General features: G+C 43.8%; 1 protein-coding gene and 1 long non-coding RNA gene across 3 annotated transcripts in view; one reads left to right on the plus strand and one right to left on the minus strand.

Moving 5' to 3' along the window:
* Positions 1 to 17,924, minus strand: part of DEPTOR (DEP domain containing MTOR interacting protein) — a 131,175-nt gene extending 113,251 nt beyond the window's left edge. For both annotated transcript variants that reach the window (XM_084618168.1, XM_084618169.1), the window contains exons 1-2: positions 17,620 to 17,924; positions 16,980 to 17,075 (exon numbers count right to left, since the gene is read on the minus strand). In XM_084618168.1, the coding sequence (XP_084474294.1) occupies positions 16,980 to 17,065 (86 nt within the window). In that variant the 5' untranslated portion in view covers positions 17,066 to 17,075; positions 17,620 to 17,924. The remainder of the gene's footprint in view (positions 1 to 16,979; positions 17,076 to 17,619) is intronic.
* On the plus strand, positions 1,938 to 7,787 carry LOC311515285. Its single transcript, XR_014710099.1, has 2 exons — positions 1,938 to 2,807; positions 5,303 to 7,787. It is a non-coding gene; the product is annotated as an uncharacterized lncRNA (long non-coding RNA).
* Positions 17,925 to 18,405: the final 481 nt, after the last annotated feature.

Genomic DNA, 18,405 nt, shown 5'->3' on the forward strand with positions numbered 1-18,405 from the left:
CTGAACCTCTCACAATCATTATCATTATAACACCTCTGTGAGATAGGGAAATACTATTATCCCCATTTTACAACTGGAAAACTGAGGCACTGAAATGAAATGACTTGCCCTAGATCACACAAAAGTGTGTGGCAGAGCAGAAAATTGTCTCCTGAGTCCGTGGCTAAAGTGTGTGGCAGAGCAGAAAATTGTCTCCTGAGTCCGTGGCTAGTGTCCTAACCACAGTACTTTCCTTTCTCTCAATCCTAAAGGCTGAGAAATCAAAAGGCAAATAAAAATAACACAAAATTTCGTTTTTAAAATCTCATGATTTTTAATCCAAGATCATGATTTTGGGGCCTGACTCATTATTTTTAAATGACAGGTTGCCAATACTAGAGGTGCATTCTACAGGGATAGAGTAGGGTTGCCACATGCTACTTTTCGTTTCTTTATATCTAAGTTTCTCTTTTTGCACTGACCAGGCAGCAAATGCATCCATTCAGGTTCTCCCTTCCCACTAAAGTAAATTACTCACAGCAAGCTGCTGAGCTCATTCTGCTGAATCCTTAGAAATCAAGAAGCAACTAACTGCTTCCTATGCCATAAAATTAATATTCTACACTCAGTAACAAATTTGGGTAATAATCAGTTGGATAATTTATACAATTATTATGATCTTGACTGAAATTGTTCTACATACTTGCAGAATCACTGCTGTGAATAATCATTGGCATACAGCTCTTCAAAAGCAATTGACATTATTTGATATTCTAAATTTGAACAACTTTTATTGGTTTCTCTTCCCTGACTGGGTGAGCATAAATTCTAGAATCAGGTTTCTGAGGCAAACACCATTTCAAATTCAAAATTTGCTTCCTCTGAATATTCTGCAACCGTCATTTAAATTAAATTAATTAAATTAAAATTTTCACTGTTTCCATTATGTGTATTATAATTATGTATTAGTTTTTTCTGACAATGTGCAAGGCTCTGTGCAAAACCAGGAATACACAGTCCCTGCTCCAGTGTGCTTGCATCCTTTAAAGACAAAAGATACTTACAAAGGGAGAAAGAAAGGAATACAATATGCAAACACTATTTTAAAAAAATCCTGTCAATACATTCACTTGGTAGACTATACACAGGGGGAAAAAAGGCAAAAGGGATTCAAACATATACAAAGCAAATGTGGTTAAAAATTGAGATGAACACTAACGGAAATGTTGTGACAGTATTCACCAGCTCTAGTGGCCTTAACAAGAGGAGACAGTGAAACGTAATAAATAAATAAATAAATAAATACATAAAACAACTGTCTTGGATCCCAAGACAAATGTGGCACTAGAGAATGGTTTACAACCATGTAAAAACCACATAATAACTAGAAAGGGAAAATATGTCAAAGCTGATCATGTGGAAACTGTTTATAAACTGAAGGGATCTGGGGGGCACGTGGATTCTTCCTGCATAACATCTCTGAGAGAGGGAGAGAGCCTTTCCTTTCCATCCACCTTGCTAAAATTCTCATCTAGGCGCTCATCATTTCATGTCTCAAGGCTTCTCCTCTTCCCCACCCTTGAGAAATGCAAACTTGCCCAGCTCACAACCATTCAAAGACAAAGATAATTTTCCTAGCTAGTCACTTTGACCATGTCACCCCTCTGTTTGCTTCCCTCCACTGGCTCTCCCTTCTCCCTCCCACCAAACACAAATCATTTATCTTCACTTTCAAGGCCCTTCACAGCCTATCCCCACCTTTGCTTATTATCTCTCTCATAGACCACTAGACATAGTGACTCACACCACTGAGCCCAATGGTGCCAGCCTTTGTGACTCACTAGTTAAATTTTCAGAAAAGCATCTTTGTGCTTTCTTTCATGCTGGTCCTAACATACAGGAGGAGCTCCTGGTAAACCTTTGCAAACATATCTCATTGGCCTCCTTCATACTGTTGGGAACACTGGGGCATGGCCACTAGGTAACTCGAGGGGATGGAAGACCACAAGTGTCGATGAAGCCCCCTCGCACTAGGCCCCTGTGTCCTTGCCCCCCCCCCTCCTGCCTGGAGGCATTCGCAGCAGCTCTGCGTACTAGGCCCAAGTGTCCTTGGCCCCCCCGCCTGGAGGCACACACAGCAGTTATGCTGAGAATCTGCAAAAGTATGTTGCAGAGTCAGACTGCCTGAAACTAAGCAAGGCCAAACAGGGGAGATATGGAAGAACAATGCTGAATAAAGCAGCTTTATGTATAGTTTAACAAATGATACAGAGAATCAGGGAACTAGCTGGGAACTGGATTGGCTGGCTATATGGATACTTGGGGCAGCTTGCTATTGGATAAGTATGCTGGGAAAAAGGATGTATAAAAGCCTGTGTAACTTCCTGCTCTGTTGTGCAGGATTTGAGATTTTATTCTCCCTGTACCTTTTTGCAGCTGCAAATAAACTTTTCTGCTTCTCCACCCCGTTGTGATTATTGGGTGTAGCACACCGGGTAACGAACCACTCAAGCTGTTGTTCAGCCTATCGTCACTGGGTGCCGGCAACAGCTTTTGGCGTCCCTGGGTGGGCCATGAGGCTGCAATTTAGCCTTGCCCGGACCCCTCCTGGAGGTCGAGGATTGTGGCGAGAACCGACGCCCAGCGCGCACCGGTGAGTTCATCGGGGGCCTCGGAGGAGACGCGATTTGATCGATCCCAGAGGGCACAACGGTGCAACGCACTCATATAGTGGAGAAGCTGTTGTGGACGGCGGTGAAGAACCGGTCCCTTAGACATGGGGGAGGAGCAGCTGCAGGCCACGGTGAAGAACCGGTCCCTTGGATAAGGTAGGAACCTTTTAAAATCCGGATTATATGCTCTGTTGGAACCTGGGGGCGCCCAGAGTTACCCTGTAGGTATGGGACAGGGACAGAGCTCAGAGGTTAGGGCACGGTGTACGCCCCTAGAGTGCATTCTAGCAAACTGGAAGGTATTTGGTGCGGATCCGATGACTAAGAGCCAATTAAAACGATTCTGTACAGTTGACTGGCCTCAATATCAACTAGAGGACCAGGAGTTGTGGCCACCAGGAGGGTCAATTAATTACAACACGATCCTCCAATTAGTTTTGTTTTGTCAGTGAATGGGTAAATGGAATGAACATATGTATGCGCATTTGTTTCTGACTTTATGTACTTGACCAGATATTTTACAGCACTGTAATCTGACTCCGACTGGTTCGGTAGCAGCTAATGTTAGTCCCCAGACCCCCACCCCCACTGTAATGGCAGAGCCGGTGTCCCCTTCGGCCCCCACACCCCCACCGTATAAGGGTAGGATGCCTCGGGTTACGGAGATTGCCCCCTCGGTGGGACTCTATCCTTTGCTTACCGAGACTGTTGTGGCTTGCCCAGGGGCAGATGGACGTCAGGCTACCACTATGCACGTTTAAACCCATGTGCCATTCAATCCAATAGACTTAGCAGCTTTTAAAACACAGGCTGGGGAATTCTCAACGAACGCAAGCAGGTTTATTTCAGTCTTTGAGGGGTGCCTCAGTAGTCACAAGCCGATTGAGACGACTGTAATATCCTCCTGAGAACCCTGTGGTCTGAGGTGGAGAGGGATCAGGTTACAGCTAAGGCAAGGGGAGCGTCAGCGTTCAAGCGAAAAAAAAGAAAGGAATCTATCTGTTAAGTTCCTCTCCAAATAACTGTAAGTGGCTCAGGGCATTTCTGGGTATGGCAGGCTTTTGCAGGATATGGATCCCAGAGTTTGGACTGTGGGCTAAACCCCTGTACGACTGTGTAAAAGGAGCAGATCATGACCCTTTCTATTGGACCCCAGAGGCTGACAGGGCATTTAAAATCCTGAAAAGAAAATTGATGGAAGCCCCGGCTCTGGACCTGCCGGATCTCTCTAAGCCGTTTCAGTTGTATGCACATAAACGAAGGGGGGTGGCCCTAGGAGTGCTCACACAGCTGTTAGGAGCATGGAAGCGTCCTGTGGCTTATTTTTCTAAGCAATTGGATCAGGTTGCAAAGGGTTGGCCGGCATGTTTACGGGCGGTCGCAGCTACTGCCCTAGTGCTTGAGGAAGCGGAGAAGCTAACATTGGGAGGGGTTATGCAAATCTATACTCCCCATATGGTCCGAGCCTTACTGGATGCAAAGGGAGGGCTTTGGCTCACCCAGGCTCGGATTGCTCAGTACCAGGCTAAGCTGTTAGAGAACTCTGAAGTCACCCTACAGCCTTGTCCCTCCCTTAACCCAGCCACTCTCTTGCCAGAAACAGAGGAACAGAAACATGACTGTTCAGAGATCATAGATGCCCAGTACTCCAGCCGTCCGGATTTAAAGGATGTACCTCTCCCAAATGCAGATTATGAGTGGTACACTGATGGTAGCAGTACTGTAATAGATGGGCAGAGGAGGGCGGGTTATGCTGTTGTGACCCTCCATGACACTGTGGAAGCTGAAGGTTTGCCTGCGGGGACCTCTGCCCAGCTTGCCGAACTAATAGCCCTGACCCGTGCACTTGAACTGTCAAAAGGAAAGCGGGTCAACATTTTTACTGATTCAAAGTATGCTTTTGGTGTGCTGCATACTCATGCTGGCAGGGAAGCACTTCTCCAACTAATGGGAAAATACTTTATCACTTCCGGACTCCGACCCCTGGCTGCCCAGGTACAAGCGGACTGCTTAGTCTGCCAAAAGAATAACCCCCGACCGGGACATCCTGTGCCACCAGCTGCCCTAGAACCCACTCCGGGCCCCGGACAAGTGTGGCAAATAGACTTTACTGAGTTTCCCCTGACCCAAGGGTTCAAATATCTCCTTGTTATAGTGGATCGGTTCAGCGGATGGCCAGAAGCCTTCCCATGCCGTAACTGCACTGCCAGGACAGTGGCCCTCAAGTTTGTTAGGGAAATCGTTCCTCGCTTTGGACTCCCCCTGTGAATGGAATCTGACAACGGGACACACTTCACATAAAAAATCATTCAAAGCATCTCACATGCCTTACAGATCCCCTGGAAACTCCATACGCCCTGGAGACCGCAAGCCAGTGGGGTAGTGGAGCAGACCAATCAGACCCTTAAACGGCATCTCTCAAAAGTGTGCCAAGAAGCCTCACTGCGATGGCCTGATGCTTTGCCCCTCGTCCTACTCCATATCCGCGTTCTCCCAAAGGGTAGATTAGGGCGTAGTCCCTTTGAAATTATGTTTGGAAGGGCATGGCCTATGAATGGCACCCCAGTTCTGTCAGGGGAATGGGAGTTGGGTAATGTTTTTTTGTCACAGTATATGTGTTCCCTGTCTGCTGTTCTCTTGTCTCTTCACAGGTATACCAAGGATTCCCAGCCTCTCCCCTTGGACTCTCCCATTCACTCCTTACAGCCCGGTGACTCTGTGCTTGTTCGCACCTGGAAAGACGAGCCTCTCCAGGAAAAGTGGAAAGGACCCTATACCATCCTGCTGATCTCCCATACAGCGGCAAAGATCGAGGGACACAAGAACTGGATCCATCACTCTCGTCTAAAGGCAGTACCCGCCCCCTCGTCAGCAGAACAGTGGACCGTCCAACCTGCTGACTCCTCATCTAGTGACGATCTCGGGCTAAAGCTACTGTTTAAAAGACACAAATAGCGGGCACCTTAATGCTAAAATGGGCCCACCCAGGTACTGGAGACCCTGGGTTGGGAAGACTCTGGTAATAATTAATTGGGTAACATTGTTATTCTCTGTATTGGTATTTCCAAACTATGCATATCGGGAGCATAACTCCTTTGTTTTGCTTGCGCACCATGTTGCTAATTTAACAAACCAGACTGATTGCTGGGTATGTGCTCCAAGTCCACTGTCCCCCAAAACGGGAATGCCCCTTGACATGCTGCCCTTGACCCTAGCAGAATTAGCCACCACCAAAGAGCAGGAAAGAACGGACTCACCGCTCTGGAACAAGACCTCTTTACAGCAAGCCACCTATCAGGACCAGGAGTATTCAGTTGCAGTACTCACTAAGGGAGTGTTATGTTTTACCCGAAACCAATCTGATCACTATGGGCATCCTGTGGGAAAGAGCTCCTGTGTTATTACACAGTGGGCTGATGGGTACTGGATAAAGACCAACAGGGGAGGCCAACAGTGTGGGTGTAATGGTTCCTCCCCTTTTAGGGAAACACATATAATCTTACCACAAAAAAGGGGTTTGGAAATGTAACTTGCCGTCCAGTTAATATCTCCAATGTAGCAAGCCAATGGTGGGTTTGTAGTAGTCCCTATGGCGAGTGTAATTTGAATGGCACAATTAGAAATGCCCCCACTTGTACCCAGTCAGGAGGATGGGATGCCCCCCTAGGGGCATATGAATTGTTTAAAAAAGCAGCCAAAGCAGCCTTAAATATCCCAGAAATCCCCTTAAGAAACAGTCCTTACTGGGCCCTACAGAGTCACTATTTTGTATGTGGCCAAAAGGCTTACAAGGTGCTGCCAGCCAACTGGACAGGTAGCTGTTATATAGCTCATGGAGTTCCTCATCTTTCCATAACTGCCACACTGCCCAAAGGAAAGATTAGAAATGCCCGAGACACCTCTGTTGAGTCACGAGAAAAGACCCTGCGGCGACTGACTACGGCATTAGAGGGCAATATGAAGAATCCCCTCACAACCGAGAAGCTGGTAGGGTGCTCTGTACTGGGAATAGCGCCACTGTTTACCGGACCAGCCATGGCATGCATAGGCCGCTATACTGTAAGGCTGCAGATGGTACTTAAGAAGGTGGCCTTAAAGTTAAAAAACTCGGTTAGTAATTTAGGGTCAGCAGTAAAAACATTAAATAAAAAGGTACAGCAGCTCAGGACGTTTTCCCTCCAAAACAGGCTGGCTTTGGACTATCTCTTGGCATCCCAAGCAGGGGTTTGTGCCCTCGTCGGGCCCCGATGTTGTGTATATGTAAATGATAGCAGTTATGAAATCTATAAAAAGGTGGTACAGGCTGAAGCCCATGCCCGAGCCGGAGCACAGGTTGCCTATACTGCCCCAGAGAACGATTGGTTGCAAACCTTGTTTTCAGGCTGGGGTTTGTCGTCTTGGCTTGGTGGTTTATTTAGCCTGCTATTGAAACTTCTCTTTCCTGTATTGCTTGTATTACTGGTATTATGCTGTGCAGTATCATGTGTCAGGGCTCTTTTGCAAAAGTTAATAAGTCATTCTCTTCAGGGCTATCACAAAGTGCTTATGCAAAGTCATATTGTAAAAAATAAGTAGCCCAAGTGAGAAAACTCAGAGCCAAGGCTGTTGAGTGTTCTCAAAGGGGGGAGTTGTTGGGAACACTGGGGCATGGCCACTAGGTAACTCGAGGGGATGGAAGACCACGAGTGTCGATGAAGCCCCCTCGCACTAGGCCCCTGTGTCCTTGCCCCCCCCCCGCCCCCGCCTGGAGGCATTCGCAGCAGCTCTGCGTACTAGGCCCAAGTGTCCTTGGCCCTCCTGCCTGGAGGCACACACAGCAGTTATGCTGAGAATCTGCAACAGTATGTTGCAGACTGCCTGAAACTAAGCAAGGCCAAACAGGGGAGATATGGAAGAACAATGCTGAATAAAGCAGCTTTATGTATAGTTTAACAAATGATACAGAGAATCAGGGAACTAGCTGGGAACTGGATTGGCTGGTTATATGGATACTTGGGGCAGCTTGCTATTGGATAAGTATGCTGGGAAAAAGGATGTATAAAAGCCTGTGTAACTTCCTGCTCTGTTGTGCAGGATTTGAGATTTGATTCTCCCTGTACCTTTTTGCAGCTGCAAATAAACTTTTCTGCTTTTCCACCCCGTTGTGATTATTGGGTGTAGCACACCGGGTAACGAACCACTCAAGCTGTTGTTCAGCCTCTCGGCACTGGGTGCTGGCAACAATACCCCTTCTTAAAACTCTCCATTGCTGTGATACCTCCAAAAAACTTGATAACACGCAACAGGTGTGCTTGAGACCACTCTCTAACATGCTGACCGGCACTGTCTCAGAGTTTCCTTGTGCTCTCCTGTTTGTCCGTATCCACCAGTTGTCTCTTGTCTTCTCTACTTGTAGTCTCTCTGGGGTGGAGACAATCTTTTTGTTGTGTGTTTGTGCAGCACCTAGCAGCGTCCTGGCTACACGCTACCACAATACAAATCAATAATAATAAATTAATTGTCCAATTTCAAGTAGAGACAGAAACAATTTAAGAATAGTTAATTTGCAGAAACGCATTTTGATGAATAATCCATGTTTCCTTCCCTCATGCCACTTTTTCTCCCTGACTTTCTACCTCCTTATGCCCAGCACTGCTGTGTTAGACACAAGAAACAGTTTTAATGGCTAAAGTTACCCTACCAGCACTACCAGTAACAGACACTGGATACCACACTGAGTGATTTCAGCACCTCATGTTGTCCTGACGATGGCTAAAATTGCTCACATTTGTGCATTTGTAAAAAGTGCCAAAATTTACAGTTTAATTTTGGCTTTAACATCTGTGCCTCCGTCTTCCCATCTGTAAAATAAGGACACTAGTTCTTACTTATCTACCAGAGTTATTAGGATGATTAACTAAAGCTTCTAAAACACTAATGAGGTATTCAGGGGAAAGACACTATATAAATGCAAAGTATACTGATATAACATAAACTTCCTGAAAGCCTGAGTCTGTGATCAGTTTCATAATTTTTGAAGTTTAAATTCCAGGAAAGGGTCACATATTAAAGACCTGATTCTCCACTGCCTTGAACTTTGTGCAACCATTTACACATGTGCAAAGTGAGTGTGAAATGTTATCACTTTGATTTGGTACACAGCATTGAAGAATCAAAAAGGAATCAGGCCTCTGATATTTAAAACTCAGCCTTCCTATTTGTGCTTACTTAAATTTCAGGCCTACTCAGGTACTTTTTCAGTTATTTGAAATATATTTGATGTCACTGGGATGGCCAAGGATCTAAATGCACCTGCTGGGTGAGGCATTGTTAAAAATAGGCCAGAAGTCATTGTAAAATTATATTGTTGGAAGTTCTGAAAATAATTGTACACTTTGGAGGTGTGTTTTTATATGGATGGAGGCCTATGATGAATCAGTTACGTAGTTTGTACAATATAGTTTTCAGCACCTATGAAATGGAAAAATCAATATTTGCCCCTCCTTTTGTATTAGATCCTGTAAAGCATACAGTGAAAAGATACAGCAGAAACCTTGACTAAGAGAGATGTCAGACTTGGTTGTATGTAAATAGCTTTGCTCATTGTGACCTAAGGGCCAACTTATCTTGCTATACCACATGTTGGATTTCAAGATCAACCTTATTTTTAAAAACTGTTGGCCTGGAGTCTGAAAATGCTTTACATTCCAACACAAAGAGTGGACATCCTCATGGTGCCACAGGTCTTTTTTGCAGTGTAGCCATGTCCTCGGAACCAAATCCTATCTATCCCCAAACAAGGAGGGACCCATCTGAGGCAGCAGGAATAAGATTTGGGGAGCCAACCCAGTGGTGCAGGCTGCTTGTGCGTCCCTAAACCCAGCTCCATGAGGTCCCCTTCTTTGGCCCTGCTCGGTTGTGGTGGGAATGAGGAGCCTTGGTAAGGCAGAGGGGCAAGGCTAGTGGGTCCAAATGGCAGAACAGCCACAGGATATTGCCCTCTGAGAAGTAGGGTGCAAGAGCAGCACTGGTGACTGAAGCTTCAGAGCTGCTTTGCAGTCATTACTCTAACCCTGCCTACCAAATGGTGGATTCACTCACTCAGCCAGTCCAGTATGGTGTGGGGGAGAGAGGATTTGTCTCGTAAATAAGACTCTTGCACCTTTAATGCAGCTATTTTCATATATTCATTCAACTATTACAACTTTGCTTAATATTACGGAAAGCCAAACTGTGGATCACAACTCTTCGATTGTGTATTTGTGTAGAGTCTCTGGTGAGGCAGATTTTAACTGTAACCTGTTCCCTGCTCTAAATTTATGAGACTTCTCTCTTTATTGAACAGGGCTAATTTCATTTCCTTGCTTTCCCTCCTCCACTCACTCTTTCAGTGCAGAGTTCCCAACCATTGGAGGGTAAGAGGTATCTAGGTTATGTCAGTTACCAATACAAACACCAGCAGCACTTCTCTCCTCTCTGGGTTGCCATCTCTTTTCCTACCCCAAATCTCTCTAATTTTATATACATCTCTCTCTTTCCACAGTTGGATAGTCATATCTTTCTTTATTCTCAAACCTCCTTGGATTTCCTATGTTTCTCCCTGCTGACAACCTTTGTGTCTGTGTGTCATCTTTCCCCTTCCCCTTTGTTTCCATGCATCTCCTTCCTCTTGTTTCAGAGTTTCCCAGAAATGAAGGACCATGATTGCATATTATTATACCCATAATATCACACAATAGCACTTTTCTGGAAGCGTAGGATGTCTAGATTAAAATATTTTATTTTTCTTTAGATCTAAATTCAGTTTCACTTGGCTGCGGCCACTGCTACTGTGCAGGAACATAAGCATAGTCATGCTGCAGATATTTATCCTTAAGGGCTTGGGAAAATATGGGATTTCAATACACAGTTCAAACCCTTTCCCCCCCAAGTTAGGAGCAAAACTTGACTTTATTTTAAGTATTCATTAATTTGATTAATATTTAAATTTAAAGAAAATTGCAGAGGCCTTGAAAGAAGCTAAATATTTAAAGAGTAATATATACAAAAAAATAAATTACATAAAAACGATGGTAGGATTACAGAGTTACAGTTTTTGGAGAGCTTTAAAATAATGCAAAAATTAAGGTCCCTAAAGCAAAATAATCTTGGCTACATTGTCCAGTACATATTGAAGTAAATGTGGTTACACAGATATAACTAGGAATGCAATTTAGATCATGTTTACTTTGTAGTACATACACTATTTAAAAGCCTAAATGGATAGTTTTAATATTGTGTATTCTTGTTTACAAAGAAAAATCTGAATAAAAGGTAGTGCACATATGGAAGTTAGTATTTCTGTAGAGATCTTAACTTTTGCATTTCCTGACATTATTAACATTGCAAGCTAATGTTACATTTATTTAGGCTTTTTTGGCATTTAATCTTCTAGGGGGCTATTATATAGAGTGTACAATTCCTGGAAGCTCAGGTACACTTCTTGAAACCACCACATGAACTAATCCTGGCTTGCTGTTGCCTCTTAACCTTGGCCCTCCCACTTCCTGTTTCAGCTCTCCAACAACTCAGTCTTCCCCACAATAGTGTTTATTGAAATGCATAATTATACATTCAAAGTTCTTGGGCTTCGCACTCCAGAACAAACTGGGGTCTACAGAGACCAGGATATTTGTACCAAGAGGAGGAAATGCCCAGACTAGTTCCTGACAACTTTCAGCTAATCCAGGAGTGGAGGCCAATCCACCTCCTTCCTAGTTTCATGGTGTTCTCCTCACCTCATCCATTCAAAAAAACCTCTACCATGGTCTCCAACTCCAGTGATGTGAAAGGGGGAACAGGGAGAGGAAGTTCCTGTCAGAGTGTTGCGCACAGAGCTCCCCACCCATCCTGGTACCTATGAGACAACCTCTGAAGTGCTAAACCTGGGAGCCCCCACTCTCTGCAGTTTCAGATTCCCACCTACTTAGGCCTTGCGTGCCTGTTTCCATAGGGTGAAGATGGGTCTGCAATCAGTGAACAAAGAGGGGATGGAGTCCAGGCAGAATCCGACCTCAGTTCCCTAGGAACATTCTCTTTTTCAATGACACTTGCAGCTGCCATCAATTGTCCAGCAGGACAGCTAGCTGACATATGGGATGAGATCTGTGTTGTAGACAAGGTGTGTATGGACCATTTTTTGTTCTGCGTTTGTGCAGCACCGAACACAATGGGGTCCTGGTCTGTGATTGGGGCTTCTGGGCACCACCACAATACCAATAAGGTAATGATAACGTGTCACATGCCTACCTCTGCAAACTGCCCACACCAAAAACACTGCAGTGGGAGAATGGGTAAAGAGCCCAGCATACAAGAAATGGAAAAGCCAGGCTGCCTGAGCAGTGTTAATTCTGCCCTCAGTGCATGGGCATGATTATTACTTGATCTTCAATTCCTTGATCATAGGGTATTTCTCAAACAAAATATAAATACATATATGTGCATTTTAACAGTCTTGCTACATACATGTAGCTTCCTGTAACTGTGTAGACTGAAAGGAAATTGTTTTCTAAATGGTGGCTGTAATTATTAAAAACACATGTCTTAGCATATTAAAGGTGTAATAGCTTGATCTACAGAAGTGCCGAACATCCATAAATTCAATTTAAGTCAATGAGAGCTGCAGATCCCCAGGACCTTTCAAAATCAAGCCATACATCAGTAAAGATATATGGAACCATAACGCTACTAAAATTAGTATACGTGTACAACAATGAAGCATGTAACAGGGTGAGACGCCTCAGAGTCTGTACGAAAAAATGAGAATAGTAATACTTGTGAAATAGTATGTTGATTATGATTAAGACTGTGTAATGGAATAGATTCCCCGATCGTGGAGTGCTCCATTTTGAACCCTTAATGCTTTCAAGGCAATGCTTTGATGGAATTTCATTGGGTTTTTGGAAAGAAAAAAATAAAATCCATAATATGATTTATTTGGGTAGCTAACACTAGAGCACCCTGTCCCACACACTGTAGAAGGTTCAAAGGATGGAAATCTTCTTCCCCACCTCCTAGCGGTCTTAGGAAGTCTGCAGGGGAGAGACACCTCAGGTGAACCAACAGATGAATCTAATACATTCTGCCTCTAGTAATGGCCAATTCTCAATGTGTTAAAGGAAGGCGAAAAACCCTTTAATGCAGCTACTGGGCTTTGGAATGCTATTGGAAAAAAGCTTTCCTGGCCCCCTATTTTAGAACTTGAAAAGGGGGGAAATACACATACCTCCTTCATGATGAATATTTATGACACAAACTAAATGTTGCCCTTTTCTCTACCATGTTGCATACATGCTTGCTCAAAAGCTGAAATAGTGTCCTAGCCTAAAGACAGTGGCTTCAAGACAGCTCAAGAGCTTATAAAATAAGAGGAATATAAAGATTTAGGTCACCACAATATCATAGAAGGAAAGTGATTAAATGTTATTGAAGTCACACCTACTCCAGAGTTTACTATTCTAGATCATAGTCAAATTTTAGTAAGCAACCAGATAGGTGTGGGTTCAGATATTCTAATGTTTCCCATTACTCTGTGGGCTAACTATGGCCCACGGACACTAACGACATGAAGCATGAGAAAACAAGGGGCCTGTGGACTAGAAAAAGACTACCTGTCAGGGATTTGGCAGTGGTAAACCATTATTGAACTCATCCTGTGCAGAAGGGCAAGATAGCAGACAGGTGTGACTTGTCAGAGAGAGCATGCATGCAGCCAGAGAGTAGTGTAAGACTCCAGAACACGTTTACTAACATAAAGGACCCAGCTATTGAAGCAGTTTTTTGTTGCCAGAGGAAAGGTAATTTGTAAACTAAGTTACGATTCAAAATTCTCTACATGAGGATAGCTATACTGTTGGAAACAAAAAACTCACAGCAACCACGACAACCTAATCCCTTCTCAAAACAATGTTGAAATTAACATGATTCATTGACACCTATTGGGACATAAATAATTTAGGGCCAGATCCTGAAGTTCTTATGCAGGCAAAACTCCCATTGACTTCAATCATATTATATATATTAATACAACTATATATTCTGATTATTAAATTTCTTTAAACCTAATACTGTCCAAACTATAACTAGCAAAGGCTATGATACCCTCCCCCAGAGAAATCCATCTTGCTAGGAAATCCAGTGACATACACTTCAGATAGCTGCCTACCCGGAGATGCATTGGGACCATAGTGAGGAGGCAGGTTTGCAGCTTCTAAACCCCAGTCCTGTAGAAGGCTGGACCCTCTGCACTGCTCCTCTGGGTCTCCTTCCAACTGAGATCATGGTTTCTTCAGAACCTATGCTCCCATTGGTCATGCATTCTTGCAGCAGTAATTTAGTTAGAGATTTGCTTAGATATCCACTACCTCTAAAAGTAGAAGGGACTATTGGGTCCCAAACATTTATTATTATAGCTAATAAAGGTATGTAGCATGACCTACCATCACCTTACACATCCACAAAGAATTTTTAATGAAGTTATTTCAAGTATGTGAATTAAGTCACACACACTGATTTGGTTTACAAATAATACGAGAGTATAATTATAAACACCTGATTTTCATAGGGTTTTTTTTTTTTGCATAACCTTGTACCCCTCTTCTGTTTTCCTTTTATTCTTCCACGCCTGAGGTATGCAGTCATCTAAGTGCCTGCTAAGGTGCACGCCTGTGCGGCCATGCAGGACGCCACCAAGGGCCGTACACTTAACTCCTCCAGCCCCGGAGCTGCTGCAGTGAGGAGAGGTGCTCCAGGGCTGGAGGAGTTAAGTGCACGGCCCTTGGTGGCGTCCTGCCCCCTTCCACACTCCAAGCCCCTCAGCCTCACCCCTGCCACATGTCATCTGCATATTGGTGCACATAGCAAAATTAATTCCGCACATGAATGGGAAAAATTAAAGGGAACATTGGCAGTCATCCTGAAGTATGTGGCACTTACTCATACACATTTACCCACATAATCACCAGTCACTAAATCATCCCCTTTAAGGTCTTATGTAACATTTGTAAGCATCAGTAAGAACTGAGTACAGTATGTTTCTTCAGAATATGTGTGTATAGTAATTTTCTAGCATCAGTTTGTCTGTCCTATACGCACCTATAATACCTTTATTGTAATATCTTCCTCTTTGAATCAATCAGGCAAGTTATTTATTTAGCATTAATATTTATATACTTCTCTTAGATGGGAAAAGAAAAGGAAACCACAAATATACCATTGGCCAAAACTTGTCTACGACCCCGTTTGCTACCATATATTAGAGGCCCTTATTTTCTGAAACAAAATGTGCAGCTAACAAACCTATTCTGTTTGAGCATGAGCTTTCGTGAGCTACAGCTCACTTCATCGGATACATACCGTGGAAACTGCAGCAGACTTTATATACACACAGAGATCATGAAACAATACCTCCTCCCACCCCACTGTCCTGCTGGTAATAGCTTATCTAAAGTGATCATCAAGTTGGGCCATTTCCAGCACAAATCCAGGTTTTCTCACCCTCCACCCCCCCACACAAAAACTCACTCTCCTGCTGGTAATAGCCCATCCAAAGTGACAACTCTCTACACAATGTGCATGATAATCAAGGTGGGCCATTTCCTGCACAAATCCAGGCTCAAATAAATTGGTTAGTCTCTAAGGTGCCACAAGTACTCCTTTTCTTTTTGCGAATACAGACTAACACAGCTGTTACTCTGAAACCTATTCTGTTGCCCAGAAGATTCTAAACAGTGAAAAAATAAGACACAAATATCTGTATCAGAGGGGGATACAAATTCAGAGATAAACCTAGGCCCCAATCCTGCAATCAGATTCACAAGAGTGAATTAAGATCAATTTGTATTTTAAAATATATAACTTTGTTAGTCTGAATATTTGACTTCTATTGAGATGAAATCAAGAAACTTTGGTTCTCATCTTAACAGCTCCCAGATCAAGCAACATTTTCAAAATTATGAATGAAAAATGTTAAACCAGCATTTTCAAATTTTCAGTAAATAATTTAAGAAAACTTCTGGCAAACACTGCTATTACCTCTTTCTGATTATACCACTATCATACAATCTTCTATATTTTCTCAATCACAAGTTATGTTAACAGGTTTCAGAGTAACAGCCGTGTTAGTCTGTATTCGCAAAAAGAAAAGGAGTACTTGTGGCACCTTAGAGACTAACCAATTTATTTGAGCATGAGCTTTCGTGAGCAACAGCTCACTTCATCGGATGCATACTGTGGAAAGTGTAGATCTTTTTATATACACACAAAGCATGAAAAAATACCTCCTCCCACCCCACTCTCCTGCTGCTAATAGCTTATCTAAAGTGATCACTCTCCTTACAATGTTAACAGTGAGAATTTGGAAGCTTTAAATTTTCTTCTTTATTGCTCTGTGTAATGCATAGGAATTTGGTCAACAGATTCAAAAGTAAAAAAACCTTAATAAAAAAAGACTGTTGGAATAATGCAGAAAGACTTTGGATCTAAGAGACTAAAAAAACCTGGATCTTAATAGAGGTTTATTCTATCCATCTAACTTAATCATTTTTATAGTGCCAATCATATTTGAAGAGCTGGACCAGAAATCTATTAAAATCTATTTTTTAATTATTCCTCTTCTGGTTTTGCCTTTTAAAACCTCTTTGCTGACCTGCTGTCACCTTCCCCTGAGTCCTCAGATAGTACAGCTATGACCAAATTAGAAGTCCCTAAACAGAATAGAAAGCTGCCCCTGGACTGTAGCAGTCTCAGTAAATATTGCAAGGATGATATAACTCATTACCCCAGCCAGGCCCGCAATACTATTTACATATAGCCCAATTCCTAGCTGAAACAGCAGAGCAGAGCAGCTGTGACAGGCTGAAAGCAGGAGTTTTTTAAGAGTCTAATTGAAGCACACACAAAAACCCTTCATTTCCCAAACGTGTGTGCTTTAGCAGGTCTGGAAGAGATATGTGTGCACGGATAATTTGGGTTTTGAGAGGGTGAGGCACACAAATTCACGGAGGTTGCAGTTCTGATTCTAGCTATCACTTACATCAGGTTCACACCATTGACATCAGTGGAGTTACTTCTGCTTCACACCAGTGGGAAACCAGAATCAGACCCTACAGGGTTGCACCTGTGCAACCGAGAACAAAATTTGAGCCATTGATTTAAACGGAGTTAATCCAGATTTACACCACTGTGAAGTAAAAAAAACCTGGCCCTTTAGCTGGCCGTTTAACAGCAATTTCCTTAAGTACAGGATCAAAGGAGTTTCCCCTTTTAGCGTCTTTAGTAATGCTTGTGCGGGAGGAAGGAGCCATCTCCTACCGTAACTGCTCCCCAGTGAGCAAGACTTCGGCCATGTGCTCCAGCTCAGCAGCCTTCTGCTGCATGCTGCCCATGTCCTCCTCCATCGCGGCCAGCCTGCCAGGGACATACACAACACAAGAGGGCTAAGGGAGGCTGCTGCTCTCAGCACTGGATGACTGGGCTGGTTTAATATGCTCGTTAAATGACAACTAGGCTAGGTTAAATGACAACATAAATACATCCCAACCTCCCCCCACCCCCCACCTTATTAAAATCCCCTTCCTTCCCTGCAAACCCAGTAACTAAACATATCCTTAATCTGCATCGCACAAAGGGAACATTTCTGTCCAGTTCTAGTCTCCTGCAGGGTCTGCTTCGTTTTAATTAAGTCCCATCGATCGGTTACTTTGATTGCGTTTCCCAGCGCTGCAAAGCTGCAAGGGTGATTCTTATTTTGCAGCACATCGTTGCATGGCTACTTGTCTGGCTTCTCAAAAGAGAAGAGCTGTGCTTTTAAATTCCCGCATACAATTTATTTTTGACAGCTCAAAGGACACACGCTTTCTGCTCAGCTTCCCTTTGCAAAAAGCCTTTCTGAGAGACTGACTTCCCCATCTGCTGGTTCCTAACAGAAGATCCACGCCTCACTTTCGCTTACCTTGATTGTGCAGGTCACCTTTCCTTTGTGGAGATAAAGAAAGATCCCACCAATTTCCTTGCTACTGTGTCACAGCCAGAGAGAGAGAGAGAGAGACACGTGGTTGCAGCAGCAGGTCCAGCCAAGACAGCAGCGTCCCCCTCTGTCTATCACATTGCTCGCAACTACTTCCTCCAGCATGGAAAAGACTGAATGTCACAGCGAAAGTCGTAGCAGACAAGGTTTGAGGGCGGAGGAGGGAGACCCTATGTTTATCACAAGCGACCTTTTAGACGGCAGAGTGCAGCCTAAGCTACCGAGCAACAGGAGAGGTGCTCTGAGGACTCAGGATACAGCTAACACACCCTCCCCTGCACCCCACCCTCTTGCAAGGAAAACTCCAGCTGTTCCTGTCCTCACTCTCCATACAGAGTTTTCCCTTCCTGCATTTCTTTGTCTACGGCAACTAAAAATAAAGGGGTGGGGAGGAGGGAGGGGGAAAAGAGAGAAGAATAAATAGACATCCTTTAGAACCAAATTCCCTGCCCTACTCCTCTAATTTTGCCTTGACCCCTTGTAGTGAGTACAGAGCTCCCAGTGTGATCCTCCTCCTAAATCACCCTAGACTTTTCCTTCTGGGGCTCTTTCCCTTGCTCAGTATAGGGGTCTTTAGTGAGGGAGCACTAGAAAGCAGAAACCCAGCCAAGTGTATAGAATTGTGCTAGTCTGTTGCAGTACCTGGTTCCTGGCCGAAGTACAATGCCTCTCAGGTTGCACAGAATGTACCTTGGCAGCTATCCTTGGGTA

Source organism: Lepidochelys olivacea, assembly GCF_965140295.1.
Source record: "Lepidochelys olivacea isolate rLepOli2 genome assembly, chromosome: 2".
In the NCBI taxonomy this organism is placed as follows: Eukaryota; Metazoa; Chordata; order Testudines; family Cheloniidae; genus Lepidochelys; species Lepidochelys olivacea.